The following is a 21,441-nucleotide window of genomic DNA, read 5'->3' as shown; positions in this document are numbered from 1 at the left end:
GTGAAGAAAGGCAATAAAAATTGAATAGCTTTATTTGAAATGAATTTAAATCTTTTATTCGGTTCAGCCAAAATTTAACAAATGTGTTACTTTAGAAATCTTCAGTTAGAGTTCGATCGCAGGAAACTTCTATCAATTGTTCTTTTTCTTCACGAGATAAAATTTCAGGTACATTTGAACAAAATGGATTGCTAATAAAATTTTCCTTTTCATAATCCTAGGAAAAATACATGTTGAAGTTAGTTATCAATGAAAAACAATGATTTTTCATGTCGATGCTAATTCTTGTTTTAGTTTCAAATTAGTTTCGAGAAAAAACTTTCTAAAAGTAGTAAAAAGCTTAAAATATTATTATGCAATTTGAGTATTAGAGTCTGGTCTAGAGTGAAAAGTAACTGATTATATGAATGAAGTAAAGTATTTCTGTTCATTTTATAGCAGAATGTAAAGTTCTATTAAATGAATTGGATCGTAACTGGGAAATTAATTATTTATTAAGGAAAACATTATATCTTTAATCCTAACGTTTTTTATTATGCCATTATTGCTAATCTAGAAAATGCATGTCCATCTTGGAAATACAATTCTTATAACATTTTCATGACTGTGATCCAGAGGAGTTTCTGTAAAGGACTAATCTGTACGTCTGATTTTCGGAAACATTTTTAAGTTGGTATGTGCATTTACATAGCCATACCTACAAGTTCTATGCATAGGAAATTGAAAATTTGTGAAGTTTTAGATTTTCTTAATGTTTTGAGTTTCTATATTGATCTTTTTAATTGAGTATTCTTATTATTTAAGGAAGGAAGCAAGATATGAGCCAAGTATGACCGAGTAAGGAATATCGCTGGTAGTTCTTCCAGGGCTAAATTTTCGACGAATGGGTTTACCCATGGGTAGCGTCAGTACAATATAGTTTCCTTAGAATATCTTCCTAAAGGCTACTAGTATGTTTGCTGTCAACAACCAATCAATTTCAAATCCGTCGAATAGGCAATGGATTTGATGGAATAGTTTTTAATATGAGTCGTATCTGTTTACAAGGAATAAATTTCATTTATTTCTCACACCTAGAATGGACAGGTAGGTATAAAGTTTTTTTCAAACCTCTCAATGTGTAAAGATAATGAGAAATTATTCTTATTAATATGAAAATTAATGTCGTATCGTTTAAAGAAATATAATTTTTTAACTAAGATAAGATCGAGACGTTCATTTTAAAATTTGATTAAGACACCAAGTTTATTTCAGATTTGAGAACACTGTTATGCTTTTGAGAGATTTGCCTGATATTATTACGAACAATGGGTTACGTTGAACTTAATAAGTAGCATGATATACTTACTGTATACAAAATTTTATTCATCAAATTATTTCTTTTATGAGAGAAAACTTACTATGCTTCATATCGAAAAATGAATTCATTTTTATAACGTACACTGGTGTAACACAGATTTTTAATAAAGCTAACAGTTAGTGTACATAATCATTAGTGTACGTACAGCTCATTGGATATTTCATAGCAGACTCAAGTTTCCAGTAGTACAGATTATTTCTTTACACTTCTCATTATATGATCATTTTTCTGAAGAGAAATACAGCCATATGTTTCCAACCCTTCCATCTCTCGAAAACTAGTGTCTGTCAAATGTATTTTTCTTATTCAAAGGAGCAAAGAGTTAAAAGATCTTAGAAAAATGCTGTTTTGAATTTTGATAATCAGACAGTGAGGTTTCTTCGGCAACTGGAGATTCCATTTCTGTAATTAAACGAATAGGCAAGGAAGGAATTGTACGTATCAAAACTTTAATTTCGACTCAAAACTCTGCGGAAGGGAACTATACCAAAAGCCGCTAAAGAGTCTCTTCCAATATATTTTCCAAGTCTGCTTGAAAGGCTGTGGATCAGATTCTCCATCGAAGAACCTCAAATTAAATCATGATAATGACTATGACTCCCTTTTAAAAATAAATTAAATTAAATAGGTTTTAAGAGTAGGAAAATTTGATCAAGTGAAACATGTTAGAAAAATATTCAATACTTAGAGGTGAATACATGCTGCTTAAAATATATTTTCAGGAAAACGTTTATAAATAAATCAGGAAAACATTTCTCATATCCCAATAGGTAGAAGAAAAAGTCCATCCTCTTGTAATAAAATTTATTTGAGATGTCACTAAGGGAATTTTTTGGAGATCGTAATTGAAGTATATTTACAGACAGTTACGCATTTAACTTAATAATTTCTGAAAATTTAATTGAATGAAATTCCTAAATAATTTCTGAAAGTTTTAGATTAAACAAATTTCTATAAGATATATTTACATCCGTAAAATATCAATATATATGTGTTACGATTCCATATTACAGAGTCAGATTTTCTCACTCTAAAATGTATTTAATAATGTCAGAAACAACTTAGTAGTAGGAGCAGACTGTGTCTTAAAGGAACCTTTATAAATTTTAAATTTAGTAATTTTTCGTGACCAAATTTATCATATTTCGAAAGTCTACTTTTATGTGATCCATTGATTATTTTGGAACTACTGGTCTGTGGCTGTTCAGAAGATATTAATCCTTGCAGACTTTTTCAAACATTTCGCATATCTACGTCGTTTTAAGTCTTTCATCGTTTTACTATCTATTTGTATTAATAAATTTCAAGCCATTGACAAGTTTTCATACAAATGATGGTCAACAACGGAAAATGTATTTTTAAATTTTAAGTAAAATAAGAAGACTTTGTTTTGAAGGGAGCCCTTATGAATTTTAAATGTAATACTTTTTGTGACCAAGTTTATCCCATTCAGGAAGCCTACTTTTTGTGATTTATTTCTTATTTTGAAACTGCGAGTTTGTGACGGTTAAGGAGATATTTAGCCTTATGAACATTTTCAAGCATTTCTTATATCTACGTGCTACAGGCCTTTCAGCGTTTTACCATTTATTTGTCTTCAAATTTCAGGTCATTGGTAAGTTTTCATACAAATGATGGTCAACGATTGTTCCTAAATTTTACATGAACATATTATTAACTAAGAAACTCTAAAATGGCTCCCTTCTCAATTTAGTACAGAATAATGAAATCTATCCTGTTCAATTTAATACTGTTCTCTTTATGCTACAGCATGTTAGTGGCGGTTTAAATCTCTATTGTTATCTATAATATCTTATTTGCTGCTTGTACCTTCTATAGATAGTACTAAATAGCCCTAGTTATAAGTAAGCATTTCTAATTGAAGTTAAATGTTCTAATTAAAGCAGGAGATTGCAACAGTTTGCTTTCAGTTAATTTCTCTCTTCTAAATCCTGCTGATTTGCTTCCGTTGTATACACAAGTGAACTTCAGACTGTCTATCAGGGTAAGTCCATTAAGAAACAAGTTATGAAACAACTTACTTGAGCTTGGAGTATGCGTTCCTTTAGTTCCTTTGGATTTTGAACTACTGCACCGTCTTTGATCATTATATTCAGTCTGAAAAACAAAATATTTACATCAATCTTTCCAGCAGCAGAAATATATATATATCTATATTTTATTTAGAACAAAAGTTTCGCATAAAGGTTTTCAGCAACAGTAAAATATCCATTCTTTCATTGGCATATCTGAAAGAGAGATAAAGAAATAAATAATATTTGAAAATATTCTGATCTCACAATAACATCTGACCCCCCTATCTTCAAAATCCTTTATCTTTATTCTAGTAAATCTTACTTGTAGCTGCGAATTACATGCAACAAAAATGTGAAATCGCATATATCACAATTTTTTAAGTTCTTACATAACCTTTATTAAATACAGATTTCTGGCGGTTAAATAAGAAATATATTACACAAAATTATATACTTAACAACAAATTCCATGGAATTTCAATTTTACTTTATCATATGTAATGCAAATTAAGAATATGAAGCTATAATTAACATAAGTTAGATATAATTTCAGACAATAAATATGCAAATATAAGAAAATTGCATTTTAGAAATAAAAACGAAACAATTTTTTTCGCAACAAAGTGTTATTTCTTCAAATCGCTCACTTTCTCAAGCAACTACAACTATAACTGGAAATATAAGCAAAAATCTTAACGGCCTACAGAAAGCCAACACTCTGACAACCATTGGTATTTTTTTTACCAATCCGCCTTTTTTTTTACCAACCCTTTCCGCCGATTGTACACATATTCCTTTATGTTTCCAAGCTTTCCTCCTCTGCTCTGCTCAATAAAAACCGCTAAATGGCCGTTTTATTTTTGATGGCAGAACTGAGAAATATAAATAGAATAACGTAACGGGAAAAAACTTTGAAAATATTGCTGTGACATTTTGACATCAAAAAGTGCAGTGCACGTAACTCAACTTTACACCTGACTACGGAGCTCATGGTGTCAAATAACGGTGCTTTATTTTTATATTCATTTCTAATATTCGAAGTTTATTATATTTATTTTGTGAAATAAGGTAATATAGCAGTGCGTAAATTTGCGATGCCCAATTTTAAGTGCATTTATAATATGTCTTTAAGGAACACGTAACAATTCTGCGCCCGCAGGCTACGTGCAAAATTTTTAAGTGGTCCTTTACAAAAAAGGGAGAAAAAGCCTTGTCTGCAGTTTTCTTTTTTAAAATAACTTTTGAAAAGCTTATGTTTGGCTAAAATAATTTTGATTTGCTGGCAAATAAAATGAGATCTTCTGTGATAACGTTTTTCTATGAAGTCCTTAGAGAGGTAAAAAAAATTGCTGTTGACGAAATCCATGAATTTTTGTTGTAAACGCAATAAAGCAATTTTTTAAACAACAACGACATAGAAATAGAAAATTCACATCAAATAAAATTTAATGTGCTAACAGTAGAACACAATAAACAAATAAATAAGTAAAAATATCACCTAAAATAAAAATAATTTTCAAAACTGAGCACATAAATGCATATAACATTTGGCTGTTGATAATGATGTTTGGAATTATCGCTGCTTTGGTTTAGACTAAGAAGTTAATAAAATGTAAAATCCTAGTAAAACTGATAGTTAAAATGATTGAAAGAAACAAATATCTAACTAAGCAAAATATCCCTTAGCCAATGTTAATTCTTCTCGAGTCTAGTTAATAAGACTCTGTCTAGGCAAGTAGACGGATGATGAACTGAAGGGCTGTGTGGAGGTTTCGTGACTACCCTTCCCATAGATAATGAGCATATGTATCTGCTTGGAAAAACCTACAGGCATGCTTTCTTCTTAAGACAGATAGCCCTCAAGTGCAATGACCCACTAAATTACCTACTTACCTAAAAGTATATCTGTGTGATTTTGACTTTCACATTGCTAATTACATGAAGATTTTAATAACTTGATCACATATAAAAATTATGCAAAAACTTTAAGGAATGAATTTTTTACAGATAATCTCAGAAAATCTACAAGATGATATAACTAGTAGCCACAGCCATAAAAACATTTTCGCACGCTTCCACTAAAGTAGCATGTAGTTATGGAAAGAACATTTGCATGGAACTCTGATTTTGTTCAGATGATAACTGTGACTGTAGGGCCCACCAGCAAACTGAGTGGCAAAATCGCTGAACACAGGCAGTTCGGTCCTAAGTTCGAATCTTGGTGAATTGCTCCCTGCATAGTCCTTTTCGTGGTTTTCAACATGCGTAATGTGTATCAGAGAGAGTTCCCCTTAGAAGGTCCTCCACGAAGGCACTCCTCCTCTTAGGCCCTCGAGTGCTTTGCCATAATCATGTAAACCAAACCAACCTCCGACTGCAGATTTGGTGCCAAACTAATAATGAAAACGCTTTCTTCGTGCAATTCATCTGCCTTCAGGAAACGTTTTGAAAACAAAAATATCTCTTAATCATGCTTCAAACATACAATGTTCAAATATTTTAAATACAAACAAAAGCTCTTATCACACTTCTTACTCTCCAGCTTGATTCCCTTCGGATTAATGTTTGCTTCCTATAACGAAACGTTTCCGTAAAAGCGCCATTTATTTGAGCACTTCAGATATTCAGAAAACTGTAACGAAGGGATACAAGTGCTTTCCAAAAAATAAAGTCTGTTGAGTAATCCAAAAGCTCTATGAGCGTGCCAAGAGACGTATAAAATCAGAAAAAAATTTATATAGAGAGAAGGTTAGGTAAAGTTAATTTTTCTTAGATCTCGACTTTTTACGACTTCAGTTTTAAAAAATTATAGAGACATAGTTTATATTCAATTGCGTAATTTCGATTTTTTTCAGAGAAGACGGAATTGGAGGAATTTCTCCTGTTACTTCAATTCTTTCCCTATATCATAGGTACATGGATTTATTTTTATAAATTTTAATACATTATTAAAAAGGATTTCTGTTGCTAGGTTGGGATTAACTGATTATGGCAACTCATACTATGACTATCTGCCCAAGGTAAGGGATGCCTTCGTGGAGGTCTCTCTGAGGAAACTTTGATGCATTATATAAATATTTTTATAGACTTTATCCAAACTCTTTTATTGCGGCATGTTACTTACACATTTCTACTGACTTTTAGTTCTGTTTTGTTTTCTGTATTGAAGACATGGGATAGAAGTTCTTAACCATTGAATAAATTGTGAGTTCTGGAACATCTTTTAATTGTTTGGCAGATTTGCCATCACACGTAGCAGTCACTTGAGGAAAAGCCGCTTAAGCAGCTTAATTAACTACGCACAGCGTAATGATATACTGAGTATTCATAACGACGGTTTTTATAGCCAGACACTTCATCTTCTTTGTTATGCTTCAAGAGTTTCTACACGCACTTCACTTTCCGTGTACGCTTCACTTTTTAAAATTTTATTATTTTTTCAGATTTTATATATCTTTATACCAGATACCTTTAGTGCGCATCTATTCTTGAGATCTTCAGGCTCTTCAGTCTTTACTCCTCTAGCATCTTCCCTCTCTTACAAATAAAAAAAAAAAAAAAAAAAAAAAAACTTTTAAATTTTCTTTGAGATTTTCCTGCCCTAAAGATATTTTTATGTTGAATTTTATCCATTTTTTCCTAATTTTCAACATGCTATTCGTTTTCCAAAGCTATATTTTATTGCATCTACTGTTTTTAGGTTTGTCAATGGAAAGCTGAAATATTTCTTTTCAGCTTATGTAAGCGTTTTCTTTCCCCAGTTTTAAAATACAGTTTTTCAGATATAATAAGATGCCCTTGTACCATTGACTTAGTAAATAACTCCATGAAGTCTAAAAGTTTTCGCATGACTGGGAAAATGTTTATTTAAAAATTCACTTTATTAGGGCACTTACTGTGTTCCTTCGCCTGCTTCTTCTGCCGAAGTCCAAAAATTTTACAAAAAGAATTTAGTTTTTATAATAGCTTTGAAATGGGATGTAATAACTCTGTTTGTACGTATAATAACAACGAAATTAAAATTCGAAGATTAAAGTTTCTGAAATGAACGTGTTTGAACACTTTTATCCTTTTTTTTTTTGTTGTTGTTTTGTTTTTGTTTATTAGAAACAAGGGACGTATATTAAGCACTGTTTTAATATCTTTTTATCTATAAGTTTTCACATAGTTTATAAACTACAAGGACATTTGTTTGCTTTACAGAAAATGTAAAATAAATATCTGAAAACGCATTCTTCAGATTTTGAAAGAAGTTAGCATGCGGGTAGAAAGTACTAAAGTCAAATATCATATTGAAAAGGAAAATTACATTATCTCTGAGCTTTATTATAATGCTCATGTAAACTTCTGAATTTGAGTGATAATTGGTTTTTAAAAAAATATAAATATGTATAATTTTTCTCTTTGATTAAATAAAAATTTTTTAAAACTTTAAAAAGAGTTTAATTTACTTTTAATAAACCAATAGAACATTTCTCCCTTTGTTTAATAAGAAAAAAATGTAAGATATTTTCTCCTTCTTTCCATATATCTTCGTGATGTAACTGGAAACATACTCGGCCCATATCAAGAGGTCCCGGCGAGGGCACTGCATATTTTTGACGTTTCCTGCCTCAGAATAATTTATGACTCTACAGGCTCATCAGTTTCATTATATACAATTCAAACCCGTAGTATTTAATTCTGATAAAAATCAGATAAAATCATAGAATTCGATATTTAAAGAAACCGCACTTATAATATCTCGCAGAGCTAATAACATAAAAATCTCAAGTTCAATTGAACTGTAATAGTTATGAAAAGAAGATGCAGTAATTCATATGAAGGAAGAGATCATAAAAAGGTTTTCAGCAAGAGAGATTGAAGAAAGGTGATCACGATTTTGACTCTTTAGGCTACGCCGGTTAATTTATAGAGCCGCATCACAAGACAGCTACCAGGTTTATTATGAATGCCTTTGCGGAAACCTTTTTAAGGAAACTGGTTCAAAGTCACCTTATATGTGAACCACATATTTAGCTGTTGGGCAAAAAGTTTGGAACCCCACAAGGAGAAAGATACTGTAATATAATATACACGGTGTTTTAAAAATGTATGACAAAAATGTAACTGGAGATAGAAAAGAAAGAAACAAGCATATTTTGCAATGGAATGTATGCGCGGAAATGACGCGTAGGGGTGGTATATAGCTCTGTTGAGCATGTAACAAAAACTGTTTTCTGTGGTAAAATCGTCATTTCCCTTTCGAATTTCGAGGGGTATCATAGCTACGCGAGAGCAGAGCACTTTGACATACATTTTTGTCTATGAGATTGCTAAAATGGAGTAGGTATTCAAAACAGCTGCAGAGAACGATTCTTTTGAACCTCCTTTAAGCAGCTCTTCCATTCCTCTCCGCCGCGCCATAGGTAAAATGCATATCAGTGATTTCCATGTACATATACTATTGCACACCACTCGAAATCTGCATACGGAATTAAGATTTTACGCAGCAAAACTCTCTTAGCTATCACTCAACAGCACTCTGTATCACCTGAGCGCTCCATGTCGGCACATGCATTCAATTTCAAACTCTACTTATTTAAATCTCCTTTACCTGCTTGTACAATTCGCCAGATTTTTTTGAATTACTTGAATATTTTTCAAGGTTATTAAACTGAGTTGCTTTTCAGAACAAAACCTAAAAAAGTTATTTGCGCTCAATGCATATTTAAATTTTGATGCTCATGCAGTCATAAACTAAATAGCGCAGTTTATAAAAAAAGAAAGAAAACAAACAGGAATTAATATAAAATTAATAAAAGAATTATAACATTGTTCGTTGAAACATTAAAAAATCAAAAAACACCTTTCTAGAATTTATTCATCTTCCATTTTCATATTGTTTAAACCGTTTCAATTTATATTATTAATTCATATATCTCAGATGTGCTGCCGTTTAAACAAGTTTCTGTGCGAGATTATTCCTTTATGCAATTGATAGAGATAGATGAGCTAGACAGGTCGTTCCAGACTTTCTCTACTTTCTGCAATAAGTTAAGAAAGAGACTATTAATTTAGTTGCTGTTCCATCTAGCTTGTTTCCTTCGATATCAATTTTTTAACTAAGCAATCTTTGTTGAAATCAATTACGATAAACGGAAAAAAGCAAAATTACCTCATAGCTTTATGATAAATAACTAATTGCCTAACGAGAGAAACGAGATAAACACAATCCACTAACGAGATAATCTAACGAGATAAACACAATCCACTTACCTGGCATTTTCGAATATTCAAATGGCTCGTGCTCTCAGTTAGTGTAAACTTTTGGAGTTTTTTTTATTCAGATTCCTCTTTATGTTTTTCATTATTAGACTACTTTGTGCATTATTTTCTATATTACGGATATTTTCGTTAATGTTTTTGCCAGGGAAACTGGATTATACTTACGTTACACATAAGGAGAACCACGAAATGTAGCCAGGCAATTATTCACAGAAAACCGTATTCGGTCGAGCTAAAAGTGTTCAGAGGTCTTATCCATGCCACCATTTGTGAATACAATATATGAATAAGAGCAAACATATAGTGCAACAAAATATTTTTGCTGCTCAGTATGTACAAAAATGTTAAGGGATATAGATATACTTTCTGCAGCACTTTAAGAAAGAGACTGTCAGGTTAGCTGCAAAAAATATTAAAAATCGATCAAACCTCTGTAAAGGGCTACATAATTCAAAAAGCGTTAAATAATTAGGGTTTTGATTTTAAAATTCATTGCAAAAAGTCGCTGAGTAAGTAAAACTAATGGAATAAAGAGATAAAATTCGCAGTATGGTAGCAAAGCAAATATCAAGAACTTCATTTGACCAGATATGAAGTATTAACATTTAAAAAGAAATAAAAACTGAAAAATGGACGTTTAAAATACTCTAAAATATGAGTAGGGCAAGATAGAGACTTATGGAAGGTGTCCTTTGGCTTTAGCTGGCAGCCTAATGGATAAATTCGCTGTCCCAATTATTTTAACAAACAATTTAAAGTTTCATATACTGACTTCCTATACTACGGATTTTTCCAATGGGTAATGACCCAAAATGTAGGATTTGCCTAGCTCAAAAGTAATGATTATAATAAATTTTTCAACAAGGGCGTTTATGCCATCATAAGCCAACTGAATCTTTAACAGCAGATGCACTAAAAATTCTTAAGTTACAGTTGCAAGAAGGAAAGAACAGAAACAGTATTAAATGAAGTATGGCGCATTCTTTCTGCTCACATAAAATTTACTCTCCGCCAATGCCCGCGTCAAGGCCACTGAAAGTAGTAATTAATGCCGAGAACAACCCTGCGAATTTTTAAAAGGATAATATACTAGTTACCGAAGTTAATATTATGTAACAAGATTTCATAAATTACGTTATCTAATTAGACTAATGAAATTAAGTTAATACTTACAAAATAAAAATATCCTATAATTTATCTGTAGAACTTGCTTTCACTTTTAGAGAAATTTGACAATTCCATCTTTTATTATTTTTGGATTGGAGGTTTTTTCTTTCCTTTTATAAGAAAATATTGCATTTCTCATTGCATGCTCTTGTGAAAGGTAGCAGGTCCAGCTAGCAAATGAAATATCCGCAGTTTTAATCCTGGAGAAAACATTATTGAGCTTTTCGTGTTTACTGCTCAGAAGATTCCCCCGGAAATCTTTATATTTTAAAGAAGTCTGTGGGACCGATGACAGCAGATACGATTCAAATTTCGGCCGATAAAGTTCACTTTTCGTTGTTGTTACATATTTTGCTTATTTATAAATATTCTTGAAATGGCTTCAAATGCGTGCAGGAGACGTTATATATATATCTTACCCAAGACCAAATTGAATAAATAGTTCGAAATCGGTCTAATTTACAGTTCTCTGATGAACGTTCCCATAATGAAACTACTGAGAACGACCACGACACAAATTCAGAAATATCTGCCGATGAAAATGAAAATTCATGCTCTCCTAGCTACAAGAGATTCTTTTATTGGAAAAAATTAATTCAAATGGTCTATTCAAGAGCCCAACAAGGGTATTCGAACTCGTAGTCTCAGTATTATTCTTTGTTCAATCTATTCAACTGCTCCTCGAACCCGACGTTGGCCTATGGCAATATTCTTCAAAAACTTGGATACCTGTGCAGTAAATGCATTCGTATTATTTCAATTATCCTATTGGCTCCGAAAATGAAACGAAAAGATTTCATTAGCAATTCAGTTGGTGCAGTCTCATGTAAAACGCAGGATAACTTGATCATTTTTACCTAAAGAACTTAAACTTACAATAAGAAGAGTTTTCGGAATAAATGATGATGAAGGAAACATTGCGATCGAAGATGATAAATTAGATAAAAAAAGAACGTGTTATATTTGTTCACCGAGCAAAAAAAGGAAAACAGCTTACAAATGTATAGAATGAAAAGAATCAGTGTGTCTACAATGCAGTAGAAAACTATGTATAAAATGTAGCTCGAATTATAATTTTTTAAATAAAAATTAACTTTCTATATTCTTATTAAAGCATTCTTGTCGCAAATTTTAATGTAAAATATTATTGAGATAAAATTTACTTCTTCCATCCAGATACGTAAGCGAAGGAATTATTATCATAGTACATATTTCATTTTAATGAACTGATTTAAGTATAAAAATTGCTTTATATCTTCAAGGAAAAGTTAAATATATGAAATTAAATAGCACTTATTCAAATAAGAAAAATAAAACAATATCTTATTTTGTTTTTAGCAGAAGAGGTCAGAGAGACCGCTCACAGTAGTTATGCGACAATTTAAATCACAGTAGTTAAAGGTTAATTCGTTCCCAGCATTGAGCTTGTATAGCGAATTTCTCGTATCTAGAAACAAACTTCCCCATTGAAAATAATGGAAATCCAGGTAATCCCTACTGCACACTCAAAAATATCAACATAAAAATAAATTTTTACTTCCTTGTACGAAGTAAAAAGGAAATATTGTAATCGCGAAAAGCTTCAGGCAGCATATTTCAACGAAAATATCCATTTCGACCGCTTTCGAATGCAATTTAACGATGTTTTTGCGTGATATCTGTACGTAAGGACAGAATGAAAGACTCTTTTCCTAAAAAAAAAAAAAAAAAAAAAAAAAAAAAAAAAAACTGCTTTAAAATGAATTCTGAAGAGAATTTTTCGTGGCGTTTATACGGTTACAGACGAAAACATCGCAGACGAAAATGTCGCGGAGAAAACAACGCAAGGCGAAAACGTCGTGCTACAAAACATCGTGGGAGAAAACATCGCAGTTCTAAAACATCGTGGTACAAAACATCGTCGTCGAAAATAAAGCGGTTCAAAAACATCGCAGTTTAAAAACATCGTCGTTGAAAATATCGTGGTAAGAAATAAAGTATCTACAAATCATCGCATGACGATAACATCGCAGACATGCTTTTTTCAGGCATGTTTTAATAAGTGTAAATGGATATTCCCATAATGATTTGTGAGCGCAAGATGGAAAGAAGGATACTTTTTACTTTCATATTTTTTATGAATTAATAAATTTTTGCTGAGAAAATAAAAAGGAAACTTAAGCATAAAAAATTAATGCAACTTATAGCACTTAATAGAATTTTAAACCGACATAGTTAACTAACAAAGGCCATTAATAAATCATTTTTATAAAGTTTTTACTGGTAATATTTCATGAAAAGTATAATCTATAAGTTACATTTAATTTTCTATGCTTAAGTTTCCTTCTTACGTTTTCAGCAAAAATTTATTAGTTAATAAAATATGTGAAAGTAAAATTTCTCCTTCTTTACACCTTGCGCTCACAAATCATTATGGGAATATCCATTTACAATAATTAAAACCTGAAAAAAGCATGTCTGCGACGTTATCGTCATGCGATGATTTGTAGATACTTTATTTTTTACCACGATATTTTCGACGACGATGTTTTTAACCTGCGATGTTTTTGAACCGCTTTATTTTCGACGACGATGTTTCGTACCCCGATGTTTTAGAACTGCGATGTTTTCTCTTTGCGATGTTTTCTCCCACGATGTTTTGTAGCACGACGTTTTCGCCTTGCGTTGCTTTCTCCGCGACGTTTTCTTCCACGATGTTTTTGCCGCGATGTTATCAGCGGACACCGTCTGTACGAACGTACGTACGTACGTATCTCGCATAACTCAAAAATGAGTAGCCTCAGAACGTTGAAATTTTGTATAAAGAACTACTATAACATGTAGATGTGCACCTCGTATTTTGGTTTCAGTCGGCCGCGCCAAACGTATATAAATATATTTATAAATATATCCACTCTGTTACCCGACTCAGTGATCTCAGTTTCTTTACTCTTATATGTTTGTAAATTGTACATTTTTTTCTTTAAAAATGATTGAATTATGTTGTTTTTATCTTCCGGTTAAGGGTTTTATGCCTTTAGTAAATCTGTATGCAATATTTTTAGAATTATCAACAATTTAAAAGTTGTTTAAGTGCCGCTAGGCCTATTTTGATGGCGGCCATTGCTTGTTTACATTTGAAACAGCTGAGTAGTGAATTTGTTGCCAATCTAGGGAAACGTAGCTTCGCAACAACAAAGATAATGCCTTCATTTATTATTGCGATTTAAATCATGCTTAGTCCTTTCTGGAATTTTTTCGAGGAAATAAGTGTTTAAGATTTACTTAATTTTTAATAATTTAATTTTTAATAATTAGTAATTTTAGTAGAGATATTTTGACTTTTTATGTATTTTTGCCTTGTCACGAAGTGAGAACTGAATTAATTGAATGAGAAATACTCATTCGTCTGTGAAAAACTGTTTTTTTTTTGTTTTGTTTGCTTAATTTCTTTTACACATCGTTCTAGTTTTATTATATTACTTGAATAGAACATGTGGCAACGATTAGATAATTCTTTAAATGATGCAAATTTTGTGCATTCTGAGTTATAAGATGAACGCAATATAATACTGTTAAGTGAACCTAGCGCCACAGTGTTGCTATGGTAAACAAATAGAGTGAATTTTAAAGAATGCACTTATTCTATTGTGGTTTATGCGCTGTCGGCGAAGTAGATATAATTAAATCCAATAAGTTTAAACAAAATACAAGAAAAAATGCGTATAATTTAATATTCCGTACAAGGAAGTCATGTGGTGTACACATCAGATTTTTTTAATAAATAACACTGGTAAATAGTATAACCTTAGTTTACCTTTATGATAGAGTCCGACACCGAATCGCCTTTTAACTGCTTCTCGTTAATGCACACCAACAATAGCTTCTCAATATCTTCTATTAGTTTTGGACTGTGCTTGGAAGTAACGGCAATTACTTTGGCCACATCAAGTTTCTTAATTCTTCAGAATAGTGCAGATTGTCGATATCGAACAGCCGTAAGTCTTCGTCAATTCCCTCACTCGTACACCACGCTTCGGTTTTTCTATGATTTCTTTCTTAATTTCAACGGCCATGGCTTCCTTCGTTTTCTTTGCAGCACTATCGGAGGCAACAATCTTCTTGGGAGGCATCGTGCAAAAATTATTTTCACGTTAAATGTAAAAAAAATCAATTAACTCACAAGCACACAAACACGTAGATCAAAGAACACTGAGTGACTTGACAAGGGGATTCCCCAAGTCGAGCTGAATCTGGAAATAGAGCCACGCATACCAACAGCCTGGCACATTGCTCGTTACTCAAGTCAATGCTTGTATTTAGAGACGAAATTTTCGCTCATATTTTCCTAGTATCCCGAATTTCTCGTATATACAGGTGCTCGTATCTTGAGGTTCCATTATATTTTCAGCTTAATATACTTTTCGCGAAGCTATAATTATGAATACATTTCAAATTCTAGTAGAAAGAGCTCACCTGCGGTTTTCCATAGCTGACAATGCTACAATAAAGTAACTCACCCTCATGTACATCTACTGTTTTAAGGTACAAGGACTTATATTAGTCGATCAGTTATTACTGGAATACTATGCATTTTGATATTAAAACAAGTCTGTAACAGGTTTAGATTTTCTAAGCTATATAATACATATCATGCCAGCTATGAATAGTTCCTATATTAATGGATTGCGACAGCAATGAAGATCTTGTCTTTCGAAAAAAACCAATGTTTTGGCTGTGTATCCTAACACGTTTCCTTCCGCACTGCCCTCCCAATCTGATTACAGTGACAATTGGTGGGCAATTGCCACAGTAATCAGATCACCGAACACTATTCATATGTCCCGGGTTCAAATCCCCGCTAAGAGTTGACTTCGTGGGCCATTTTATAGCTCTTCATAAATGCTGACCAGTTTCTCTCAAAAGGCCTCCCACAGCAGCATTCCTCCTCATACACGGTAGCCCTCGTGTACTTTGCTATCAGAAAATAAGCCAAATTTAGCCATTGTTCTACTGCATAACATCAGCTAAAATAGTTGTAGGATTTATTTAATTTGTTTAACCAGTTATTTTATGTTTTGAATTTTATTGTCACTTCTCTCTTTCCGTTTTCCTGCCAGAAGGCAAATTAGCTTGAGCCTTGTAAGGAATGCTACTTTAGTTTTAAACTAACTAGTTTTGTTCAGTTACTTAGCTTATCTACCTTCTTTCACTTCCACTTCCTGCCAAAATGATATTTCATTTCCCCGTGATATGCCTCATGTACATCATGTACTTTTTACTGTACCTCAAGTACAGTAAAAGGATACTATTTAATATGGCGTCTGAATTTCTTCAGACAGAACGCGTTCTGCCGTTCGGCCAAATTGTTTTGCTGCTATGAAATCTTGCTATTTTACGGCCGTATATTTTATTTGCCGGTTTGTATACGTCGGTGTTAGGGCTAAAGGCCTCCTCGAGTTAATTATCTGTGCAGCTTCGGCTGATTATTAAACTCGGTTTAAATTTTATATTTCTATTTTGAGTTGCAACCAAAAGCACTGGCTAAGCTTGTAAGCACCAGGAGAGCCGTCTGTAACTCTTGAGTTCAATAAAAGGGCCTTTTCATCCTTTCCACGCGTTGTCATTGAAACATTTTGAACTTAGCAAACAATCGCTTCACAGTTCAAGTAAAGATCTACCAACAAAGTAACTTTAATTTAATTAAGACACAATAACACGCCGAATAAATACCAATTCAGAAGTCAAACAACAAAAATCAGCGCTATATTTACAAAATTTTCACAGGACTAGTTTCAATGGTTTCACCGAACCATCATCCTCAGCTGCAAAACCGCAAATGAACAAGATAAAAAATAATGATAAGATAAGATAAGAAAGCCTGGGCAAGAATAAGAAAGTGTCGCCATCTATTGGTGAAACCAGAACTAAAACCGGGAAGTTTAAAGTTTCAAACAATTCATAATAATAATTGATTCATAATAATGCATGTAGATATCAGCCAGGATGGGACTGAGGGGGCTTCCTATGGCTAATCCCTCAGTTTGCTTGTAATATTTATTTTGGAAAACAAAATGTGTTTGTTTCAAACAGAGCTGAGTGAGAGAAATTAGCTCATCAATTTCGATGCAAGAGAAATGAAATTCGCGAAGTCTGGTTTCTAGACATCTTAATGCACCCTCCACTGGGACATTGGTGAATAATGATTTTACACCAAAAGAAACCATAAGTAAATTACTAGGAGAAATGTTTTTAACCTTTTTTACAAACTCTATTGAATTTTTTATGATACAAATGTTATTGTCTAATAGAGTTGAAAATCTAGAAACTAAATATTTAGCTAATGGATACGAGGAAGTACCTAAATTTGATACAATAGGGCGGAAAGGAATGTTTGACTTATGAATTAGTACATTTCTCCTAGTAATTTACTCATGGTTTCTTTTGATGTAAAATCATTATTCACCAATGTCCCAGTGGAGGGTGCATTAAGATGTCTAGAAACCAGACTTCGCGAATTTCATTTCTCTTGCATCGAAATTGATGAGCTAATTTCTCTCACTCAGCTCTGTTTGAAACAAACACATTTTGTTTTCCAAAATAAATATTACAAGCAAACTGAGGGATTAGCCATGGGAAGCCCCCTCAGTCCCATCCTAGCTGATATCTACATGCATTATTATGAATCAAAATTGTTTGAAACTTTAAACTTCCCGGCATGGTTCCACTACGTAGACGATACTTTTACCCTGCTTGAAGGTAACAAAGATGATTTAAATAAAGTTCTTTCAACAATGAATTCTATTGATCCTGCTATTCAGTTCACTTTTGAACTTGAGACTTGCAATTCTCTTGCGTTTCTCGACATTCTGGTCACACGTAACACATCCAACTTCAGTACTACGGTTTACCGTAAACCTTCATCGGTTTGCCTTCCACCACACTTTAAATCATGTCCATCCGACTAAACAAAAGTTAGCTTCATTTTATTCCTATGTTTTCCGTGCTCTTCAAGTTTGCTCCTCCAATCTAGCCCTTGATGAAGAACTAAATTATTTAAAAGCAATAGCTATTGACAGGGGCTATTCACCCAACATTATTAATCAAGCAGTTAAAAAATTCTCATCTCAACACACTAAAAGGCACACTCTTGTTTTAGGAGATTATAAAAATTCTGTTGTCATTCCCTTCTTTCCATCAATTAGCTATAAAGTTACACATATTTTGCAGAAATTTAACTTTCGGATTGTTTATTCTCCCATCAATAAAATTCCGAGTTCCATACTCAAGGAGCCCATTCCGGATATGAATTCCTGGGATATTTATAGGATTCCTTGCCAGTGTGGTTTAATTTACATTGGCCAGACTAAAAGAGCCTTAAAATTTCGCGTCAAGGAACATGAGGCATATGTTAGAAAAAAGGAAACACAGAAGTCTTCTGTTGCTCAACATTGTTGGTCCGAAAATCTCACTTTCAATTTTTCTGCTGCCAAAATTATTCAAAAAACTTCTTCCATTGGAGAACTGGATTCTCTAGAGGCATGTCACATTCATAAAAATCTTTTTGTTCTAGTTAACGATCCTAATTCCAATCCAAATTTGCCTTCGGCCTTTAAAGAAATTATGTTTTAGTTCTGATTTCACCAATAGATGGCGACACTTTCTTATTCTTGCCCAGGCTTTCTTATCTTATCTTATCATTATTTCCTATCTTGTTCGTATTCATATTTATTTTAAACAACCGATTTAATTTAAGTTTATATTCTTTCCTATAAGTCTTCATTCCCCTAATTGTCAATGCCAGAATATTTAAATTTGGTAGCGCGCGTAAAGTAATGCAAATTCAGCCTTGAGGAGAAATGGTTTAAATACCGAGTTCTAGAAGGGAAGTGAGAGCGTTCGGGCAATCGCCGTCACCTCTGTAGCTTGAGCTTCTATTTCTGCATTTACTGCTGGTTTACGTGGCATAACGCCTATTACTTTGCTGCCACTAGATTTCAACGCGGTTTTAAGTAACAGGATTTATCTGAGCCCTGTAGAGTAATTTTTACCGCTTGTTAATATCTGCGAATTTTAGTTTAGTTCTTGTTATTTGAGTTACCACCCGAGTGAGGCGTAGTTTGTTAGCTTCAAGTCGACGCATTGTGAATTTTAAAGAGATTAATAAAGGGTACTTTTAACCCTTCTCCTGTGTGGTTCCTACACATACTGCAGCTGTCACCTTAGAAGATAAATAAGTGGTTCTTACAAGCTCATCAATTAAAGGAATAAATAGATCTGAAATAAATAGTTTCATATCCAGTTGAAATTTTAATATCTATGAATGCATAAACTTCTTTAGACTTAAGCATGACATACATAATTCAAATTAAAAGGTACGCCTTAACATATATTGTTTTTCAAAGTATAAATATTTAAACTTAATTTGTTAGCATTTTATATTTTTACTTAACAATAAGTATTTTAATTACATTGTCCTAATAGCACTGCAACGTCACCAAAAAAAAAGCAAATATGTGTATAACAATAGAAGAAATGAGTAAAGTGAAATTTAGGATTGATTTAACTGTTTATCGTTACTACCACTTACTGTGAGGAAACTCTTTTGAAGTCTCGCTGATACCATATATACTACTTAATATTAAATGAGCTTCGCACAACACATTTTTTGCCAGGATGCTGAGAAATGAATATTCATCCCCTCTCTGTATAGAATTCTCTGTCAGTTCTATAACTGTCCGTCTACTAAGGCTTCAGTAACATTTAACTATCGCCAATCTTAAATTTTATATTCGGGTTCATTTCAAATAAATTTTACTTATAATTTAACTTCCTCTCAATGTTATTAAAACTAGAAATTTAATTAAAATTTTATTAGCGACGAAAACTATGAAATTAAGGCCAGACGCTTCAAGAGTTCAGGGAAACAGTACCTAACAATATGTGAATACGGACGTATACGTGTAAGATCTATCTCTACTTGTCCACATGCACTAACTTAGATCCTATAATGAACCTGACGAATTCTCGCACAGGCGTGAATTAAATACCAGCACAGACTCAAACTAAATTAACAGAAAGCGCGGACTTCGTGCGTTACAAAACACCGTTCACTTGCGGCGATAACTAAACGTAGACTAGAATGCTAATCAAAATCTGAAAAATAAACGAGTGCAAGAACGCACTTCAAAATTACTCCTAAGAGATGGACTCACAGAAATCTAACCGGCGTGATACTAAACAGATATGGCCAAGAGGTTTACTAGCGTGTCCGCGAAATACCAACGAAACGTGCCCTAGGCTAGCGAAACACGCTCTGAATAAACTGAGAATATCACATGTTTAAATAGCACTTCACTTAACTTTAAATTTACATCCTGGCGAGAGAATGTGAGGGGAAGTTTGAGAAGTTGAGAACAGGAAAACTTAAAATAAATTTGTTATGCAAATTAAGAAAAACCCTACAATTTCCCTCTCCAGAATTTAACTATCGCATAACAAGGCTTTAAAAGCCTGGATAAGATAGCTAAATTCTAAATCTACATGTGAGTTCACCTTTACAATTTACAATCTTAATCTATAGCTTAACTAAATTTAAACGTTTTTACAGATGGAGAAATGTGGCACATAATTACAATATGTTCTCTCTTTAGCAATTCTTGTTACGTACTTACATTTGCCATACTTTTATTATATATATATATATATATATATTTTAACAGTTCAACCTTTCCTACATTTACTCAATTCAATCTTTCTAAATAACATTGAAACTCCCCCTTGCTCTCCAGCATTGGTTACCGTAAAATGCGAGCGTGCTTTTTGTAAAATGAGAACAACACTTACCGACTACCCCCCATTTACTTCTTAGAATTAAACCAAGTAGACCTAGACAGACACTTTTACAATCAAATCTCAGCCTGAGGTGCTAACGCTAGTGAAAATTAACTTAGTGTTGTCAGGAGAGACTAACCTTTTAAATTTCCTTTCATTCTCAAATTATCTTAACTTCTTTTTAGTACTTATCATCAGTAACATAGACTACTCTTTCATTCGAAACACAATTTGAAGCATACAAAATACTTTAAGTAATTCAGAATTCAAACACTTTTACATAATCAATTTCTTACTTTACTCCACTGAAAAATAAGCATAGATTAACTACATGCACGAATTTCTATCACTTTGAGTAACGAAGTTCGTTTTCTTGATATCATACAAACCACAGTTTTCCTACCACAGTCTCTACGACCAAATTTAACATGTCATTCAATTAAAGTGAAAATTATTTGATAAACTTTCTTGCTTTTTATAAACATTTAAAGCTACTTGCTTAATAGAACAATTTTAAATTACTTGCATAAAAACAATAATGGAAAAAAATTCTTTTTAGCTTTTTTTTTCCTTCAAACACAAAATTGTATGCTTTTTGCTAAATACAAAATTGTAAACTCTTACTAAATACAAAATTGTAAGCTTCTTGCTAAACACAAAATTGCAATTTGTTATGCAAATTAAGAAAAACCCTACATACGTGTTTATATTTGATCTCTTTCTGACATTTATTTAGTTCAAAACTCAGAAACCGTTTGAAGCTTTTGCTTTATTCATTAGAATGCATGAAATTAGAAA

The 21,441-nt window shown here is 32.5% G+C and overlaps 1 protein-coding gene and 1 long non-coding RNA gene across 5 annotated transcripts in view; one reads left to right on the top strand and one right to left on the bottom strand.

The window, feature by feature from the left end:
* The window catches only part of LOC118198674 (1-phosphatidylinositol 4,5-bisphosphate phosphodiesterase epsilon-1-like), a 482,557-nt gene that overhangs the window by 328,300 nt on the left and 132,816 nt on the right, over positions 1-21,441 (bottom strand). For all 4 annotated transcript variants that reach the window (XM_085809195.1, XM_085809194.1, XM_085809193.1 and 1 more), the window contains one exon: positions 3,403-3,478. In XM_085809195.1, coding sequence (XP_085665321.1) covers positions 3,403-3,478 — 76 coding nt within the window. The remainder of the gene's footprint in view (positions 1-3,402; positions 3,479-21,441) is intronic.
* The window catches only part of LOC146992674 (uncharacterized), a 236,318-nt gene that overhangs the window by 100,833 nt on the left and 114,044 nt on the right, over positions 1-21,441 (top strand). The gene's annotated exons all lie outside the window — the stretch shown is intronic.

The sequence above is a fragment of the Stegodyphus dumicola genome, chromosome X2, assembly GCF_044657685.1.
Source record: "Stegodyphus dumicola isolate Sdum_Otavi_A_Nest chromosome X2, ASM4465768v1".
NCBI classification, from domain to species: Eukaryota; Metazoa; Arthropoda; class Arachnida; order Araneae; family Eresidae; genus Stegodyphus; species Stegodyphus dumicola.
Note: the sequence above shows the minus strand (reverse complement) of the source record. Positions and strands in the feature narration are given on the sequence as shown.